Here is a 20,637-nt window from a genome sequence, read left to right as displayed (position 1 = left end):
CTTTTTTTTTTTAAAAAAAGGTATGATTTAGAAATGGGAATGAGATAGGCTGGGAAGACAGGCCAGGGTAACTCCTCTCATCCGGTAGGTCAGGGTTTGGAAGCCAGCAGTTTGGGTGGGGGTGGGGAGACAGTGAGCCCATTTTTATAGAATTCATATTGGATTGGCTACTCAGTCTGAAGAAATGTGGTTAATTTTTTGAGTTGTTGGAAAAATACTCAACCTGAGACCAAATAATGAAATTGAATCTCTGTGCAGATCACTCTGGCAAAGCTCTGTGGATCACTCAGACCCAAGGCACTGACAAGGCCCCTTTTGAAAATAAAGGAAAATGCTGTATGCAAATACTGGAAGCTTAGTGGCATTTCCTGAGAAACACCACTGGAAAAACTGTGACTCTTCAGAATTAAACGAGAGAGAGTGAGAGAGAGTCTCTGTGTGTGTTCCTCAGGGCTGTGGGTGAGGGGAGAACAAGGAGGGCTCCGTTTGTGTCCCGCACTCTGGGACACCGTGGCCTCCGGGTCAAGTTCAGGCACAAAGTGGCACAGGTGGCTGATGCGTGCACCTTCATCCCCGAGATAGAGGCCAGCCCCTCCAGGGTCTTCTTTGGACCCCTTTTCTTGCTGGGAGAAACGGTGTTCCCGGGGTGCAAGTACCCTCAACCCTACCAGGAGGGGACCGGAAAGGGGACTTCCTATATAAGCACTGCAGCCATGAAATCAATTTCCTAAGTGGCTGTTAGTATTTTTTTTTAATGAAATCACACAGAGAGCATTAAGTAAAGACTATCAGAGCGCCTCAGGTGGTAAGGGTAACAATTGTTCGGTAAAGTTTTTATTCATATACATATGCTTGAGACTCGCAGTATGTGTGTGCATATTGGGTCGGGACATAAAACACATTCCCCTCCAGGCCCTGGCAGCTTCTCTTACCTCTCCCTTCCGGCACCAGTCGACCCTCACCAGTCGACCCTCCTGGCTCAGCACACTCTGTGGTCTGGCTGCAGGTGCAACGTTCTAGCGCCTTGTCTGTGACCCCTGCACGGACGCTGTCACTGTGGCGCTCGTGGACACAGATCCTGCTAACGGTTTCCCCGGCACCACCCCCGGTGCGTGTGTTTTGTGGCAGGTACTTCAAGCGTAGCAAGGGCCTGGAGTGCCACCTTCGACGAGCTGATAGGCAGACCCATCGGGGAGTTCTCCCGGACCCACATGGCTCTCAACGCCCCTGGGGTTCTAGCCGAAAACCCCGACATATTCGCTGTGATCATAATTCTCATCCTGACAGGTGAGACACACACGGAGAAAGAGATCGGGTCGGAGCAATGGATCGAGGTTCTGTGACCGACTCCCGTTAAGTTCCTTTCTCTGTTTTTCTTCTTTAGCGCCCTTTCTTGTTTCTTTTTGCTTTGCTTGTCTAATTCATTCTGACAGCTCTGTCTGTCTCTGTCTTCATGGCATCTTACGGATTCACGTAGGGCTGGCCTGCTTAAGAGCTGTGGAGTCGTGTGCCACTGAATTGAAAGAATCTCATGCGTTCAATGTAACTGTATGTGCAATAAGATTTTGTCAGCACAGCAGGCTTTTTGTACACGTGGCTCAGGAATAATAATTCTTTTGACTCAGTGGATGACCATTTGGAAGCAAACGTCCATCAGCCAGGGACATGTGAACAAGTGAACTCTGTCTGGAACACTAATGTGCATCTAGAGTGTCTGAAGACATCCTGGATGAGTTTGACCTAACCGCCATCCAAACACCCTTTCAGTAAATAAGTTTCATGGCAGAGTTGTGGTTAGAGTTTTAAAATTCCAGAGATGGCTCGGACATAGCTGACGGTGACTTCTTGTGAGTGATATTTGTCCATGTCTCGGCCAGCGGGTTGGGAGTTTTGCTCCACGGGGCTTCATAAACCTGCAGCTGAAATGTGGAAAAGTTCTCAATTTGGGTTGGGAAGTCGTAGATGAATATTAAAAACGACACACCTTATTTAACACCCCACATAATGGAAATAACTTTGGCCAGCCTGGTCTCTGCAGTATTTCTGGCCCAGCTGGCAGAGACACATATCACAAAATAAGTTTGTGTTAGTGAGATTTCATTTTCGTAAACCTGGAAGGGAGGGATGCTGAAGACAAAATATAGTGGCTCATGATGGGGTGTTCTTCCCGTGATTCATTACCTAGCTTTCTTCTAACATACATACTTCAGAATTCAATCTGGTAGGTACAGTAGTTTTTATTGTAAATGGACGAGGGACATCTGTGGCAGGGGGCAGTGATCTCAAATCACGGTGGGGGTCGAGTGTGACTGGCCTCACTCTGTGTTGTGTTTCTCGGCCAGCAGAGAGTTCAGCTGCGGATGTCACCAAATGGTGTCTTCACACTCCAGTGGTCCCATGGCAGACCCCTCAAAGGCAGGGATGTTGGAGGTTCTTGTGCATTTTTATTACTTCTATTTATTTATTTTTAAATTTTTGTTATTTTTGATTTAATTTATTTTTTTATTTTAAAGATGTAGTGTACAATTCAGGATTGGGAATATAAGTGGTCTTCATATAGGTAAAGTTTGGGCCTCCTTTTGGTCCCCACTTTGCCTGGTTTGAGATCAGGTACCCTGATTGATGTTGTATCCCTTTCCTCCACCCCCACCCTGACAGTATCCCGTTACTGCCAATCCCTTTCTTCTAGCATAAGGGTAAATGTTCGGGGTCCACTTATGAGTGAGAACATTTGGTACTCAGTTCTTTGTTTCTGTGATAGATCACTGAGCATGATGGGACTCTAAATCTATCCAAGTTGCTGCAAAGTCTATGTTTGTCCTTTATGACTGCATAATATTCCATTGTGTATATGTACCACATTTTAAAAAATCCAGTCCAGTTGCGATGGGCAGCACAGCTGGTTCCATGTTTTTGCTGTTGTGAATAGTGCCGCAATAAACATGTGTTCAAGTATCTTCTTCTTTTTTTTTTTTTTTGTAGAACGATTTGAGTTCCTCCAGGTATATTCCCAGTAGGGGGATTGCTGGATCATGATTTTTTTTTTTTTTTTAATAATGTGCGTTTACAAGCTACAGCTAGACTCGCTCCAACATTATTTTATATGCACCGGGTCCAACAGGAACCATGTGTGTTAGAGGTTCCTAAACCACAGCAAGTTGTTATTGTGAATATTTCTAACACTCCCAAAATCCAGCTGAATACTTTTTTTTATCAGAAAAACTCTCATTCTCCCAAGAAACAGAGCAAAGTGTCTCCCTGAGTTTGCTGCTAAAGGTCGCATCTAAGTAACACCCTTTCAGTGAGGGGAAGAGGTTGATGTGCCGGCTCAGCCTTCCCCAGCCTTGTGCTCAGGGCTCGTGTCCCATATCTCTGCAGTCCTTGGTGCCCCTTGGGTAGTGTCCTCAATTCCCAAGGGGTACTGGAGGGCCAACTCCGAGAGCCTTTGAAGCTCACCACGAACTTGGTTATTCTGACCCCTTCCCTTAGAAAGGGAATGAATTCACCCCCATTCCCAGAAGCTCACAGAGGTCTTCAAAGGCTCGATGCCACTTGGATTCATTTTCAGTCCCCTTCTTTCTTCGTCCCTGTCCCTGTGCAGGAAGGACATACCTGGTTTGTGGTCAACGCTCAAAGTTTTGTCTGTGCCCTTTTTCAGGACTCTTAACTCTTGGTGTGAAAGAGTCAGCCATGGTCAACAAAATTTTCACTTGTGTTAATGTCCTGGTCCTGGGTTTCATAATGGTGTCGGGATTTGTGAAAGGATCCATTAAAAACTGGCAGCTCACGGAGGAAGATTTCCAGAATGCATCCGGCCATCTCTGTCTGAACAGGTGAGTTGCCTCTTCTGTCTGTCGGCATGCGACAATTCTCCGTATTTGGTATTTGATGACATATTCATGTGTTTGGGAATGTGACTAGCTAGGATAGTATGTGCCTTTTCAAAACAATGTTATCTGCATATATTTTATCAATTTTTTTTTTTTGGTTTGTGTTTTGCTGTGAGGTGGCTGAGAGTGTTTTTTTCTATGTTTGGAGTTTGTGTGAAGCTTTATTCCCTTGAACTGGACAGAACATTCTATGCCAAGAAAGATTCAGGAAAACAAAATCATCACTCTAATTCCAAATTGCGTATAGTTCAGGGTCATTGTCAGACTCCTTAAAGACTCCCTCTCTCCTCATTCCTTTCATGACCAACCTCTGAATTTTGTATTCAGAAAAGATTTTCTCTGCAACACCATGGCGATAACCCTCTGCCTTTAAATGTTTTCAATTATATTAATAGCACAGAGGAGAAGAAGAAATTTGTGGAACTTTTATCAAAGATTTTCAGGGTTGCTGAAGTATCAACGTGTGAGTATAACAGTGCCTTTCTCCCACTTTTAACATGTGTTGCTTCAGCCTTGGTGACAGTGGTGCTAACACCTTCGTGTCTCTGGTGTAGATGCCCAGAACGGGAGGTGATGGGTTAGCTCTCCACCTGGTATTTTCTTTGAGCTTTCTTTTTTTTGGAGTTGGAGTCTCACTCTGTCACCCAGACTGGAGTGCAGTGGTTGCTCCCGGCCACCGCAGCCTAGACCTGCTGGGCTCCGGCGATCCTTCCGCCTCAGCCTTCCGAGTAGCTGGAACTACAGGTGCGCACTACCACGCCCGGTTAATTTTTGACTTATTGTAGAGATGAGGTCTCACCAAGTTGCCCAGGCGGGTCTCAAACCTGCGGACTCAGGCAATCCACTCACCTCAGCCTCCTAAAGCGCGGGATTACAGGCTGAGCCACCGAGCCCGGCTTTTCTTTGAGCTTTCAATGACAAACTCAAATTATGGAGGAAACAAAGCCAAACTGTGATTATTATCTTTTTGATATTTTTGGGGGGGCCAGATTTTCGGGTGTACCCTCAGGTCCCAGGATAGGGAATGAAGAGTTGGAATTTTTCTGTGATTCTCTTTATTTAAGACCGAAGGTTAAACTGCTGTGATAAACAGTCTGTCCTACGATGCAGTGGCTTTAAAGCAATGCTTCAGGCCCAAAATGAGCAGTCCAGGTTGGCCGGACAGCTCAGCCGCCACAGCCTTTGGGGATGCAGACAGCTTCTGTCTTGCTCTGTTATCACCCAGGACACTGTCCTTGTCTGCCTAGTCAGGGATGGGTTGTGGCTCTTTTCCAGAAAGGAAAGTAGAACACGGAGGAGGACGTGCCCAGGGCTGTTAAGGACAGACCTGGAAGACACCTGGACATTGCAGGGACAAGAATCCAGTGGGTGGCCACATCTAGACACAGGGGAGGCTGAGCCACGCTACTCCACGGTGGGGGTCTCAGCTGTCACCCAGGCCACGCTGAGCACTAGTTGAGGGACAGGTGCCCGGCCACGTCCTCCTGTGGTCTGATTAGTGGACCAGCATCTCTGTGTGACTAGTTTACTACTAGACCATAAACAGGGAACTATCACATTAGATGCACGAAACTTCACTAGCACGAGTATCATATGGTGAAAAACTCAAATAAAAATAGTCCTGCTTTCCTAAACTATTACAGAGAAACGAGGACCTTTAATATGTCATCCAAGCATTCCACAGCCATATTTGTGTCAAATTTATGGGTGCCCTTTAATCCAGGGTGGAGTAAAGCCAATCCAAAAAATGCTTTGAAGCAACATAGTAGACTTTGAAAACGTTGAGAGCATATTTTACTGGTTGCTATTTGCAGGACAGGAATGAAATACAGAGGGCACCTCTCGTTAACTGGTTGCCAGTCGAGACTGAATTTTATTATTTTTATGAAGAGATTGTTTGTGCCAGCGATGGTGTTTACTTTCACCAGTCGTCCTCACACTGATGGCCTAGTGATGATGGACCGTACCGGCTTCCCAGACAAAGCGGCATTCTTGCCCCAGTCCCTGATCACAGGCGGGCCCCCTCTGTTATCTCTGCCAGCGTCATTGCCAGGACATCACCACTGGGGATAGCAGGGGACCAGCCACTTTAAGAGGTGGTGTTTATAGGACTGAAGCCTACTTTGCTCTTTCATTTTGTTAAACTTTCTAAGCATTGATTTTTTTGTTTTTTGGGTTTTTAAAAAAAATCCTGGCCATAGATTTGTGTTTCTGACAGCAGCCATGTAGTCTTGCATGAAATTGCTTGTCCCTCTGAAATAGTGGGGCACTTCCCAGTCTAACCATCGAACGCCGAGGGGCTTCAGTGTGCATGGGTTTGCGGGCAGTTTTGACTATGTGGGACTTGGGATTTTATGATGCTCTTTGCGAGGCTGTCTGGGAAGTCTCCCCTGGCCGTGAGTCAGTCTGTCTCGCGGTCTGTGCAGGAGCGTTATCCCACGACCAGGCTGGTTCCCCGTGCCTTTGACTTGTGCTGCCCCCTCGGCTTCTCATCCAGGGTCCTGCATGTGTCACAACAGCAGAGTATCAACTATCACAGAAGCCTGCTGGGAAGTTTTGTTGGGTGGTGTCTGTCAGTTACAATGGAAGCCCCCATGGAACACGGGCTTCAACAGAAGGGTTGGCGTCTCTTCGGTCCCCATCGGGAGGCGGTCAGTCCAGCCTACTGCTTCCCGGGCCAGGAATCCAGTCCTCCCATCTTGTGGTCCACGGCTGACATTCCCAAGGTTGCCCCAGGGCCCGAGGCGGCACCTCCCACTCCCACCCACAGGAAGGAGAAGGGGAAACAGCACCCCTGCCTCCTGCAGCTTCGTTCCCAGACAGCGACCAGCAGGTGCAGACCCCACTGAGTCCTCGAACAGAACTTGGTCAAACAGCTCCACCTTGGTGCCGGCGAGTCTGAGAAACAAGCAGTTTTGGTTCTTAAGGGTCAAATATCCAGCTGAAGGAACTAAAGGTTCCCTTATTGTGGAACAACTAATAGTTTATGTCGAGGTGGCAGTTGTAAGTTAGGACAGAGCTATAGGGTGACCCCTGCATATGTGGTGTAAAAAGGCCACTTGGCGGGACCCTTCCCACTCCACTCCCATCCTGTCCCCGCCCCCTTTTTCTACAAGGCTGACCTTGCTGACCTCCAGGTGACCAGTTGGGTGGAATGCAGAAGGGCTGGTCCCCCAAAACTGCAGATCAGATTTAGCCTCACTCTATCACCAGGTGACATTTGCCGGGTAGTGGCCATGGGCAGCACCCTTCATGGGTGAGCTGCCAGAGATGAGGAGATGCCACCATATACATGCCACAGGTTCATTATAGATTATATGTAAAGAGACTTGAGAAGCATTTCTAAATGTTTTGGTTTGAGTGGATTCTGTGGTTCTTTTATTTTTATTTTTGGTAGAGTCAGGGTCTTGCTATATTGCCCAGGCTGGCCTTGACTTTCTGACCTCAAGCAGTCCTCCTGCCTCAACTTCTCAAAGCACTGGGGTTACAGGCCTAAGCCGCTGCACCCGGCCGGTTCTTTTACATTAATACCCCTCCCGCTGGGATTAGTGACACCCACATATTTCTAAAAGTAGGATTGAATATTTCAAGTAGGTAAAATAGCCACATGGTTCATACATCATAATGTTCCAAGAAATATTCACACCATATTCTTTTCATCTCCCGCCTGCACAGGTGACCCTCTGTGTTATTTGTGTGTGTAATGTGTAAGATTCCAGTTTTTTTCTGTATAAGTACAAGCAAATGCAAATATTTTATTCTTCTCATTCTTACACAGGGGGGGCTGCTCTATATACACGTGTCTGCACTCTGCATTTTTTTGCTTACTAGCACACCCTGCAGAGTTTTAAATATCAGTCTCCTGTCTATTTTCATGGTTACCCAGTGTCATGACCCTGGGCCCAGCCCCAGCTGAGATGGGACGCACCTGTACCCAACACTCACAGTCCATCGGCCTGGAGGTGATCTGGTGATCCCCACCACAGTCCTTGGGCTTTGCCTTCCTCCTCTGAGTCTCCCACATCCCCTGTTTCATGTGTGGTTATTGTTATTTGCATGAGGAAGGTGCCTTCCAGGTCTCTGTCCCCTCTGCAACTCTGTCTCTCTCTGGGGTTTAATCATGTAAGCAGAATTCTCCACCTTTTCTGGGTGCTTCCACCTCAGGTTGCGTAAGGCAAACACGTCCGTGGTGACTGCGTCTGTGTGTGTGTGTGTGTGTGTGTGTGTGTGTGTGTGTGTGTGTGTGTGTGTGTGTGTGTCTATGGCCATCTGGTAGCCTTTAATGCCTTAGGATGTGTGGAGCCCAGTGGGCATCCCAAGGTCTTTCCTGCCATCTGTCATCCCAGCAGCTGTAGGAGATCCAGACGGGGCCCACAGAAGACATTTGACCCCTGAGTTTTCCTTGTCCTTGGCTCTCCTCCTCCTTCTCCTGAGCCACTCTATCATTGCCTGCTTTGTTTTAAGCTCAGGCCACTGTATGGTAGAAATCTGCTCGCCAGGGGGTTCCTTTTGTCTACGATTCATGTCCACAATGGGAGCGGGTGGCTGCCAGACCTGTGGGTATGGGAGGGGTAGGTGGTTTGGATGAGGAGGGTCTGGCTCCGCCCAGCCCCGCATGCCCATGGCCTTGCTGACTTGTTTGTCCTGGGCTCCTTGTGTCGGTCCTCGGGTTGTCCGTTTTAGTTGTACTTTAAGATGACAAAATTAACTTTTTGTTTGAGAACAGTGTTTTATACCTTCGACACTTGTACATTTCTGGGAGCTTTCTTGCTCGTGGCCCAACTGCGTAAACCCCACGTGCAAATGAGCTCCTTAAACGCACGTACCTCCGGGGTCTTGATGGCGGTTTCTGTAACTGAGAGACATGATTATCCTCTAGGAATCGGGAAGGCTTAATCCTCATCAGAAAATAGCTGGGTCCAACCTGCCTGTCTGTCCGTTTTACCAGCCAGTCAGTAAATCCCATCAAAAGCAAATTTCACCAACAAGCTGCCAGCTCATCCTTAAAAATGTCAGTGTTCATGGGACTGGAATATCCTAAGTGGTTCCTCCCCTCATGTTGGGAGATAACAAGGTTTAGGGCAGGCTGTCCTGTGCAGCTGGGTGGCCACCAGCCAGGTTGAGTTGGAGGGACAGAGGGAGAAGGGATCGTCCTCTTAGGATTGGGCCAGTCACTAGGACCTTGTGACAGGACAGAAAGCCTGCAGCCCTGTTGCTGGCAAAGGTGTGGGTGGCAGGGAAGAGCAAGGGCTGCCCTTCAAGGACTGGGAGGAGTTTGCCTGCTTTTCAGGTGTCAGCAGAGGGCTGGGTGCAGAAGGCTTAAAGTTACTTGGTTGCAGACAGGGGCAGCGTGCCTCGTAACCGGATGACAGTGGCCAGGGAAAGCATCTGGGCTGATGGTGAAGTACACTCCCGGAACGCAGCATGTGAGAGAGACAGACAGGCCTGGGCTCAGTACAGCGGGGAGCAGGGGCCAGGGGGACCCCGATGGGGTCCTGCGAGGGGCCACATCACCATGCCAAACCTGGGCGCAGTGTCTGGGCACAGGTGTCAGATTGGCTAGGGCTGTTTTCTGAATGTTCAAACAGCCGTCTTTCTTTCAGGCGGCTGGGTTTATAAATGGTGCTTCTCTGACTTTGCACTCACTCATTTAGCAAATGTGTGCTGAGCCTCACTCATGTGCCAGAGTTCCCACCCACCAGGCAGAAACCAGGCACCCTGGCACCCCAGACTCTGCCATGTGCACGTGAGCATTTGAGGGATGCTTTCGTTGATGAAGACAATATGCTGATTTCCTTAACCTTAGTATCTCTGAAAATACTAAGACAGAGTGACTGGTACACACGGGACCTGGGGTGCGTCTGTGCACCTGGACGGCGACTCTGTGTCACTCCAGAGCACATATCCTTCCTCCAGGGGCCTGAGGAGGGCCATGTGGGACCAGCCGCCATGGCTGGTGTCTTCCGTATTTCCTGTTGGCCCCCCTGCCTCAAGATCCCTGCCTCTCCCTGCCAGAATCATTGCTTAGAAGATGCTTCTGGAAAGGGCAATACTCTGCATCCTTTTGGCTCTGAAAAGCAGCGAGGCCTCTGCCCGTGGAGTCAATGCTGTGACTGGTGGCCGCGGTCCCTAAGCTCGTGGACAAAGGGTCTGAAGCCCCTGGGCCTGGGGGCGGTAGCAGGGAGGGGTTGACCGCTTGGTGTCTTGCCCATCAGGAGATGAGCACTGTCCTTAAACCAGACCGCACAGTGGATGTTGTGATCTTTGGTTGATGGTGGCTCTTTTTTCTGGCAGCACAAAAGAAGGGAAACCTGGTTTGGGTGGATTCATGCCCTTCGGATTCTCTGGTGTCCTGTCAGGGGCAGCGACGTGCTTCTATGCCTTTGTGGGCTTTGACTGCATCGCCACTACAGGTACGCCCGCCCATCCGCGGTCCCGGGTCCCCTTCCTCTCTGTAGACAGGTGGGGCCAGTGCTCCCAGTGGCTTGAAGTCTTTCTTCCTACTGGCTCTTCCCAGTCTCTTTCACACATGAGTCACGTGTAAGGTTCTAGATTCCTGCTATTCCCATTCCACCCCCTCACCCCACCACCACTTGTTGCTTTCCCAAGCGGCAGTGCCTGGTAGGAAGGAAGTGGCATCACAAACGTTCTGCTGTCAGAATGAGACGACGGCAGCGCCTGGGCTCCTATCTGTGCATCATCGGGGAGACATGAGGCCATTAAAAATGTTGTCATCCTGGCGATTGAATAGGCCAAGCTCCATCCAGCCGCCCACATTTTCTGTCAACGGAAACGAGTCTCTTCCCAGACTAAACCTCGATGCACAGGCTGAGACACCATCCCGCGGCGGTGGCCGTCTGGTGTGCATTCCCGAGGGCCAGCCCTCCATTCCCGGAAGCCCAGAAGGTCCTGGTTCCCACAGGGCTGAGCGCTGTGCGGCAGTTATTCGTGGCATCGCGTGGGCTCCCTGACACGGAAAGGTGTTGGGCGTCATGCAGGCGGATGCGATGCCTCCTCGAGCTGACCTGTTGCTTCTTCCAGGCGAAGAGGTCAAGAACCCCCAGAAGGCTATCCCCGTGGGGATCGTGGCGTCCCTCCTCATCTGCTTCATCGCGTACTTTGGGGTGTCGGCCGCCCTCACGCTCATGATGCCCTACTTCTGCCTGGACAAGGACAGCCCCCTGCCTGATGCCTTCAAGCATGTGGGCTGGGAAGGCGCCAAGTACGCGGTGGCCGTCGGCTCCCTCTGCGCCCTTTCCACCAGGTGAGAGAGGCCGCTCTGCGGCTGCCCCTCCTGGGAGTGAGACCGCTGGGTTACAGCAAGGCTGTAGCAGGCCCGGCAAAGCCGTGCTAAACACAGGTCAGCTGCTGTAGTTCTCCTGTCCCTTGAAATAGAATCAGCATCCCAGCCCCGATTGTGTGGGTTTTTCCCTTGTTGTTGCCACAAATCATCCCAAGAGTTGTTTGTGCTGTTGATAATTTACTCCCAAAGAACCCAAGGCCAACTTTTCAACATCAGCTACCTAGCGAGGGCCTGGCGCTCTCTCCCTAACTCTGGCTGCTGGACCAGGCCCCCAGTTGGGACCTCGTATTTTGGTCCTTACTTTAGTTGTGAAGCAGGGGCTACTTTGAAAAAGGGAGTAAGTACCTTTTAACGAGAGATTTTTGCCCCTGGCATTTCCTCCCAGTCTGTGTAAAGAGAACAATTGGCTAAATATTGATTTGCCACAGAGAAATCCTCACAAACGCAATGGTGCTTGTATTTTCTGTTTGACTCAGCTAGCAATAATTGCAGGAATAAGTACAGAATTTTCCTTGCTTGAAGACCTTGCCTGAAGCTCATGCTAGTTCAGGCTAAGCCTGAACCCATACTACAGTGTGTGGTTTTTCTGGGGCTGGTTTATTAGACGCCAAGTCTCTTAGCTGTGGGTGTCACCCAGTGTGGAGGGTGGCAGTCGCTGGTGAGGGGTCGGGGCTTGCTCTCCTCAGGGGTGTGGCGTGCACAGCCGTGCCCAGTTCCTCTCCCCTGTACACCCGTGCTCCTCATGCATGTAGCCTATCTCCATCTAGTCTTCTAGGTTCCATGTTCCCCATGCCTCGGGTCATCTATGCCATGGCTGAAGATGGACTGCTGTTTAAATTTTTGGCCAAAATCAACGATAGGACCAAAACACCAATAATTGCCACATTGACCTCAGGTGCCATTGCTGGTGAGTACCGAAACCATGTCACCTGCCTGGTCCTTATCCCCTGGGGAGCCGTCTTGCATTGTACTGTCTGTTTTCACAGTTGGAACCTGGCTCGTTGAAAGGTAATTGTCCTTTTGACAAAAGGCAGAGGCCAGTTTGACACAGGATGGGATGGACGTCTCCAGGAATTTGAACACTTTGGTTGTTCTCCATTGGGCAGAGCTTAGAACACACACAGTTCCTCAAAACTGTCCATCTTTTCCCTTTTCTGAACATCTCTTTTTTTCTTTTTAGATTGAAAAATATAGTTTATTTAGAAAGCAAATTAGAGAATGGAGATTCACCTCCTCAAGGCAGGGGAGGAGGCCCAAACTAGGAAAACATGGCGGCCATAGCTCAAAGAACCATGTGGACACACCAGAGTTTAACAAAGCGATGGCCTTCTGGATGTTTCTGAGTGGATTTGGGCAGGCTGGCACCTTCTTGCATGACACAAGCCAAGCGAGACTTTGTCAGTACCTGGAAATTCAGCATCCGTATATTTGAGCTCATGAATTCTCTGGAAAACAAGCGTCTCTTACGGTCAATGTTGTATAAAATGCGCTGCCTGTTCTCTAGGGGAGTTTGAGGGTGTTGCTGATGAAGCCATTTGCCCCTAAGTGTACAAATAATGGCAGACCTAGAGGAAGTTCCTCTTGCGAGATCAAGTTCATTACTAGGAGGACAACTTGGGTGTGTGAAATCAGTGAATTAAGAACCTCTGAGTCGTTGATGTTCCAGGGACCCCGTTGAAGGAAAGGGAAGCCTGAGAAGAAATTTGTGAGCACACAGCTGTATGCTGTTTGTTTGATATATTCCCTTCTTTTGTGACTACATTTCATAGCCTTGAGGGGCAAGTGTCATCCCACTGTACAGATGCAGGCATAGAGGTCTGGGGAGGTTGAGTGAGAAGTCATACTCAGGAGCGTGGAGTTGGCTCTTGGTTTTTTTGAGTCACACTCTGTCACCCAGTCTGGGATGTAGAGGTGGGATCACAACTCACCACAGCCTCGACCTCCAGGGCTGGTGGTCCTCCCGTCTCAACCTCCTGAGTAGCTGGACTACAGGCATGCACCACCATGCCCAGCTAATTTTTTTTGTAGAGATGAGGTCTTGCTGTGTTGCCCAGGCTGATCTTGAACTCCTGGGCTCAAACGATTCTCCTGCTGTGGCCTCCCAACTCCCAAAGTGCTGGGATTACAGGCGGGAGCCACCACACCTGGTCTTGGTTTGTTTTTATGCCAAAGCAGCTGGGCCCCTTTCAGGGTCTGGGCAGAGCAGAGGGTCTTTTTGGCAAGTTTGGCATGTGATACCAGTCACAGTTTGTACCACAGTGACTTGTCAAATAGCCACTGGAAGACACTTGGCCATAGTAAATGAATTATTCACTAAGTTTCATTAGCAGTTATGCCCTTAGCAGGGTGTGCTTAGTTTTGTGGATTACTATTATCTAATAAAAGAACACTACTTTTAAATTATTTGACAAATTTTGTGTGTAATTCTATGCTCTTGAGATTGACCAAAGTGGTCAGGTTAAGGGACACCGTGAGCCAGAATATGACCAGTATATTTATGGGATTAAGGGACTGGAAATAACAAGTGATTTTTCAGTGTTTATGTGAAATTTGATTTTGTTAAAGACTGGCCTCAATTTCCTTCCTGTGATGATAAAGGGAGATTAAACTTAATCTTTCAAGTGACCATCAAGTATATGCCCAATTCATCAAATCGAGGATTTACTCTTTCTTTTCATTTGGTTGAATTGGTAAGTAGGTATTTGGCTTTCTAAAATCCCCTCACATGGAAGAAATTAGTCTCCAGTTTCTCTGTGAGTAGGAATGTAGGCATTTGTGACATGTACAGTTGGCTACTATTCTTATTATCCAGAAGGCCCTCATTGCTCTTTAATCCTGTTATTTATCCTCTACTTAAATTTGTTTTAGTTGCAGTGATCAAGAGGGGCTTGAGAGATAGTTGTGGGGAGGTAATGGCTTTGTGTTTATGTTTTAACTTGTGTTGATTGCATGTGATTTGGAAATACCCCAAAGCAGAGCTAGCCAAGTTGTTTTTTAAATAGGAAACTTGACATATATGCCCACATAAATAGACACAGACTCTTACAAAACTTACAAAGGATTTTCAAATAAGCATGCTTGTTTTCATTCTTTTTAAAGGCAGGGACATGGTGAATAAGCCAGCATTTTTGGGGAACAACTCTTCAAATTTCTTCCATGTGAAATGACTTCACATAGAAAGAACAACTCTGCTTTCCCTCCTCCCAGCCTGGGTTAGGAGCCCCTGTCAGTCCTCGCAGAGAACCAGATATGCCCTCCTCTACCACTCAGCACTGTTGTCCACTGACACTTGTGTCTTGGGGGGTCACTCAGGGAGACCAGAAACTGTGGTCTGCCCTATTCAGTTGTGAATACCTAGAGCCCAGTGATGCGCATACTGTGACCCAGTGCTGGATGGATGGGTGGGTGGATGACAGGATAGGTGGGTGGATGGCTGGATGGGTAGATGGATGGATGGCTGGGATAGATGGATGGATGGATCGGCGGGTGGGTGGGTGGAAGAGATGGATGGCTGGGTGAATGGGATGGATGGATGGATAGAATACATGGATGGATGATGGATGGACAGACAAACAAGACTGAGACAGAATGGACTAGAGGAAGACTCTGGACTCAGAGTCACAAGAATGTAGTCCACATTCTGGCTCCTCTACTTATGAGCTGTGTGACCTTAGATAAGTCTCCTAACCTGTGTGAACCTTTAGTTTCTCCATCCGTAGTGTAGGAATGTCTTACAAAGCTGCCACCGGGATCAAAAAAAGAATGAAAGGACTCTTTCTAGTGATCCCAGCCATCTGTTGAGGACTGTGTCTTGGTTGAATCCTGAGCCTGTCTTCTCTTTCAGCTGTATCTTTCCGTGGAAAGGCCAGGGCTATGTGGAGGTGGGAATCAAAGCGGCTCCCTTTGTGGTGGGTGGGTGGTGGTCCTGGCTGTCTGCGTGTGCGGCGCACCACCCACTGATCCCTGTGCCTGTCTCTCCCCAGCTGTGATGGCCTTCCTCTTTGACCTGAAGGACCTGGTGGACCTCATGTCTATTGGCACTCTCCTGGCATACTCACTGGTGGCTGCCTGTGTCTTGGTCTTACGGTATGGATGTCTCTGTTGGCTTTCACGACAGAAATGCAGATGCACCCGGTCGCCTTGTCACAGTTCAGATTGATGGTGGATACGGTGTACTTTTGAGGTGGGGGGTCGCTTCATCGGGAAATGCCGAGGAGAGGGTAGGGTCTGGGTTGAGAGCCAAGTTAAGAAGATGCCCTCAACGAGTTAAAGGAGGCCCCTCACTTTCTTCCATCCTGTGCCCTCATTTTTCCAGTCACATGTTGGAAGGAGACAGACAGGTTCTCAGCCTGACTGCTGGGTCTTGATCCTGGGATCAGAATGTTGAAGGTGTAGGGTAATGATTGCAGCTTGGTCCCGGTTCTTGGGACAGAGGGGAGTAGGAATTGGGAGAATCCAAGGCCTGGGGAACTCAAGTCAGTGTGACGCTTCTGCAGCATCCTTGCATTATGGTGGGAGGAATGAATCCCACTGTATGGCGTGGGGCAACCTAGATTGATGTTCAGGGACACTGCTCGGGTTCTGGCTGTTTTCAGTCTCAGGTGGGCCAGGCAGGCCCAAGGACAGTTACAGCAACGCCTCTCTGGGCCTCGGCTCGGTGCCTCGATGTCCCCACCTGTCCCAGCGCTCTCTCCCAAAGCACATTTCTGGACTCCAGTTTCCTCTGCCATGGAAGGAGGGGGCTCAGCTTCAGGGATGGCCCAAGTGGCCCCGGCATGTGCTCATGGAAACACTCGGTATCCATCTCCCAAGAGCGTTCTCCTGTCTGTTCATTTAACTATACTTGCAAGTCCATTGACGTCAATTCTGACGTGCCCAGCGGCTGATTCCCACCGGTTTGAGCCTCAGTAGTCGATGTGTAGAATCAGCTAAAACTAGTTTGTGGACCCTTATTCTTCCCCAGGGGCTCAACACAAGGATGTTCTCTGAGGTTTCCACTTTCTGAATTGACGGAGGGGTGTTGCACGCGTAAATCAGTGCAAAAATGGTTAAATATGTATCTTTATGCTCCCTCTTAATGGTGATTGTATGCAAAATAATTCACACAGCATGCTGTTCTTCAAAGCTGGTGGAGAAGATTTGCCCTCTGTTCATCATTTTGGGTGGGAAGATAAGGAACCTCATTTAGAACGGGTGCGGCTCTCACAGGCAGCGCATGTCTCAGAAATCACGCTGCGGGCTCGGTCCTTCACCTAGCTATACCGAGTTATTTACTCCAAGGCACTTGGAGTTTTAAAATAAATTGATCCAATTAAGTCACACAAGCAGAATTTCTCAAATCCATCAGCCTGCAGACACGTTGCTCTGGTTCTCTTTACCAAATAGGATCTCAGTGTTATTGCTTTCTATTTCTGGCTATACTTGTAGCTCTCTCTACAGCCATGATTTTGTGGGAAGTGGCCTAATATCTTCAGCAACTGCTACTTCTCTGAACAAGAGAGACCTTCTCAGGTGTTCCTCGGGCTGCTTCGTGGTGGAGGCCATGTTCCCCCAAAGCAGAGACAGCAAGGATCCCAGGGCTGCCCACAAGTAGGAAGAAGATGCAGGTCTCTCCTCCTCTGTGGCCATCTCCTTCCCACGTTATGCCTTGTGTTCTGAGCTACTTAACTTTGAAGGCTTTTTGAGAACTTGAGCTGGTCCATGTCCTTCTGCTTAAAGGGTATAAGGGTGGTCACACGGTACATTTCTTCACAGGTATCAGCCGGAGCAGCCTAACCTGGTATACCAGATGGCCAGAACTACCGACGAGTTAGATCCAATAGACCAGACTGAACTGGTGAGCACCAGCGACTCCCAGTCGGGCTTTTTACCAGAAGCAGAGAGATTTTCGATGAAAAACGTACTCTCACCCAAGAACATGGAGCCTTCCAAATTGTCGGGGCTGATTGTGAACATTGCAACCAGCCTCATAGGTAAGAGCTTGCCCTCCCCGTAAGGTGGAGGCATGTTGGCATTGCCTGGTTTCCATGCAGTGGGAGTGGGGTCTGGGGAAGGAGCCAGACAAGACGTGTGTGTGTCTTGATACTGGATTCTGACCCAGTTATTCCATCCTAGCTGAAATTGATGCCTTCAGAAATGGAGTTTCTCTCTTGGAGGGTTTTGGGGAGAACGGAGGTTACTTAAGGAATGGTTAAGTTGCCTCTCTCCCTCTCTCTCTCTCTCTGTCTCTCTCCCCCCCCTCCCTCTTAGCTGTTCTGATCATCACCTTCTGCATTGTGGCCGTGCTTGGAAAGGAGGCCCTGACCCAAGGGAAGCTGTGGGCCATCTTTGTGCTCGCAGGCTCTGCCCTCCTCTGCGCTGTGGTCACGGGCGTCATCTGGAGGCAGCCCGAGAGCAAGACCAAGCTCTCGTTCAAGGTGAGCAGCCGGGCCTCACAAGCCCAAAGGGAAGGAGCCTCCTGGCGGGCCACTGGCGGGCCACAGGCTCCAGCCCCCTGCTGGCAGCCTGGCCCTGCATGGGCTCCACTGGGCCTGAGTGCTCCGGAGGGAGCTTCTTGCCAGCCAGCCTCGGGGGCCTGTGGGGTGGGGCCCCAGGGGCACGGGCAGCACCTGCCAAGAGAGGTGGACCTGACCTGGAAGGACGCACATCCTCCCCCGCTCTCAGGTGGTGGCGCTTCTTGTCCACGGGGACTTCTTGTAAATGTCTGACCAGGAGGATTCCATGTGATTTCTAAGCCTCGGAGACAAGCAGGGCTTCTGCGTTTCTAGATTCTACAAATAATAGAGACAACCTCAGAGAGGAAGTAGAGAATAGCGAGATTAGGATGGAGCTCACTTGGGCAACTGATAACTTTTAGGATTTGCTGTGTGTGTGTGTGTGTGTGTGTGTGTGTGTGTGTGTGTGTGTGTGTGTGTTTGGGGGTGCAGGGCTGGCACTCACCTCCTCTTCCCCCAGCTTCCCTGGCAGCCCCTGACTCAGATGCACTATCTTGCTGGGTAGCTTTGTTGAGTGATTCCACAGCCCTGCCAAGCCTGATGCCTCCCCCTCTCTCTGCAGGTGCCCTTCCTGCCCGTTCTCCCCGTCCTGAGCATCTTCGTGAACGTCTATCTCATGATGCAGCTGGACCAAGGCACCTGGGTCCGCTTTGCAGTGTGGATGCTGATAGGTACGTTGTGCTGCCTCCCACATGTCCAGTGTCCCGGCCTCTCTCGGGGGCATCCCTGGTCCCCACAGAGCTGAAGGGTCCACGCCCTCCAGCCTTCTTGCCTCAGATTTCATAACACAGTGAGCCACATGGAGTTAGTGGTTTACTCAGAACCAGCTTTGAACTCCTGGTAGTGTATGGGCACTCCCCTCCCTTTTAGATACTTTCACGTCGATTGTCTCTTGCGCAGACTTTTGTCATGCCGGGCAAGAGCATGATGCCCATAAGAACGAACCAGAGACTGCTGTGACCAGGTGCCAGTTAGTTTCACCCCAGATGGGGAAATCTGGCCTGTGCCTCCCCTGGCCCCTCCCTGGCCTGGCCAGCGCCTGGCCCGCACTGGTTGGTGTGGGGGTCACAGGCCGGACTTTCCCATCTGGGGACTGTCACAGGCTACCCCAGCCTCCTCTGCAGATGGCATCTTCTCTTAGAAAGACAGTGCTTTGGAACCTCTGGGAGGTGCCACCAGGGTGGTGAATGGGTGATCACATTTTCTTCCTCAGTGTCTGAGTCCAGGTGCTGACACCTGGGGACCGGCCCTGACCAGCCCAGGGCTCTTGAAGGGCACCCTTCCTCCAGGACGTACTTTGCGAGCCCTGGCCTCTCATGCCCCGGGCCAAGTGCTCATTCTTTGCAGAGTCCAGCCCATGTTTGGCTACGTGGAGAGGGAGCCGTGCACGGCCCACCGTGGCCACTTCCTTGGGACCCAGTGAAGGTGGGGGGCGTTTCTTCCCAGCGTCCCTTGAAGGTCCTTGCGTCCCTGGGCATCAGCTTCTTTCCTGGACTCTGGGTTGCCGAGCCTGTCCCTTAAGGCCTGCTCTCCTGTGCTAATCACACAAGGTGGCCCCGGGGCCAGCGGGTCACACTCCCTGGGCAGGTGGTTAGAAGCACAGGTCCCAGAGTCCTTTGGAGTCCTGGCTGCTGGAACGGCCTGTGGATTCTTTCGAGAAGCACAAGAATCCAGGTTCCCGGTACGCACAGACGGTCAGTTCCACAGAGGAACAGGGACAGTAGGGACTGTCCAGCCAGCAGCCTGGGGACTGCCAGTGTCTGCTGGAAATCCCACCCAAGTAGGGAACGGCGTGACTTCCTGCTTCTCTCAGGAGCCCAGAGGTGATCAGGGGTTCCGCTGAGGGACCAGTGTCCTCCGTGGCCCCGACCCAGCCTCTCTGTCCGACTCAGCAAACGCCTCAGCGTGAGGCCATTCAGAAGGACGTGTGGCCTGGCCACATGTGGAAGGAGACGGTGACCCAGTGTGCCTTCTCCACTTGTGGAAAGTCAGCCCCTGAGGGCCGCCTGCTGCGGCACACGGTGGAGGGGAGGGGAGGGCTTTTCCGTGGGACGGCCTGCTCACGCCATCTTTGCTGTCGGCCGTAGGCTTCGCCATCTATTTCGGCTACGGCCTGTGGCACAGCGAGGAGGCGTCCCTGGCTGCCGACCAAGCAAGGACTCCTGATGGCAACTTGGGCCAGTGCAAGTGACACGTGGCTCCGGCCCCCGGAGGTGGCAGCAGTTGCGAGGGATTCCCCCAGACGGCCGGAGGCTCCCATTCTCCCCGCCAGTGCTACCAGAACCCACATCCACGACGCCCCCGACGCAGCTCAGGGGGCCACTACTTGAACTGCAGCCTTGGCCTGCCACTCACGGGTCGTGGTGCCTGGACTCCACAGCCGGTCTTTGAGGCCCCGTCACCTCCTGACGCTCCCTCGGCGGGGCTGCTTGGCTGTGGCTGGCCCCTGTGTCGCCTCCCTTCCCTCTAAACAAAGAAAGCTTCTCCTCTCCTCGCCAGTTCCGTGCCCAGCCTCAGGCCGGGGCTGCCCTGGGATGGAAAATGCGCTTACTCCAAACTTTATAAAGCTTCCACCTTCCCCCTTGGCCCCAAAAGTGTCCCCAGCAAGTGTCCAGAGCCAGAGGGCGGCCGTGCACATGCCAAGTAAAACGGGGCTACTGTCCTTCCCCATGGCTTCCAGATGGATGGTTGAGGCTGGACCCTCCCCCCTCGCCCTCTCGGGCAGGGCTTTGCTGTGACCAGTGGCCAGGCAGCGGGACAGTGGCAGGCAGCTCCTGTCAGATCGCTCCTGGTGGTAACGAAGACGCTAGGGCAGGTGAAGGGCTGACTCCGCTCATGTGCACGCGGGCACATGCTAACCAGGGACAGCCAGCCACCCCACCAGGCCCAGGCCCCTTCTTGATGTGCCCTCCTCAGCACGGGCATGTCCTGGGTAACTGGAACATGAGGC

The 20,637-nt window shown here is 50.8% G+C and overlaps 1 protein-coding gene across 1 annotated transcript in view; it reads left to right on the top strand.

Moving 5' to 3' along the window:
• The window catches only part of SLC7A1 (solute carrier family 7 member 1), an 82,635-nt gene extending 62,371 nt beyond the window's left edge, over positions 1–20,264 (top strand). Inside the window, exons 4-13 of the mRNA XM_008059897.1 lie at positions 1,129–1,287; positions 3,659–3,833; positions 10,185–10,303; positions 10,932–11,154; positions 11,961–12,100; positions 15,177–15,279; positions 16,948–17,165; positions 17,443–17,609; positions 18,250–18,358; positions 19,775–20,264. Coding sequence (XP_008058088.1) covers positions 1,129–1,287; positions 3,659–3,833; positions 10,185–10,303; positions 10,932–11,154; positions 11,961–12,100; positions 15,177–15,279; positions 16,948–17,165; positions 17,443–17,609; positions 18,250–18,358; positions 19,775–19,878 — 1,517 coding nt within the window. The 3' untranslated portion in view covers positions 19,879–20,264. The remainder of the gene's footprint in view (positions 1–1,128; positions 1,288–3,658; positions 3,834–10,184; positions 10,304–10,931; positions 11,155–11,960; positions 12,101–15,176; positions 15,280–16,947; positions 17,166–17,442; positions 17,610–18,249; positions 18,359–19,774) is intronic.
• Positions 20,265–20,637: the final 373 nt, after the last annotated feature.

This window comes from Carlito syrichta, unplaced genomic scaffold (genome assembly GCF_000164805.1).
Source record: "Carlito syrichta isolate Samal-C Ts95f unplaced genomic scaffold, Tarsius_syrichta-2.0.1 Scaffold304427, whole genome shotgun sequence".
In the NCBI taxonomy this organism is placed as follows: Eukaryota; Metazoa; Chordata; class Mammalia; order Primates; family Tarsiidae; genus Carlito; species Carlito syrichta.
Note: the sequence above shows the minus strand (reverse complement) of the source record. Positions and strands in the feature narration are given on the sequence as shown.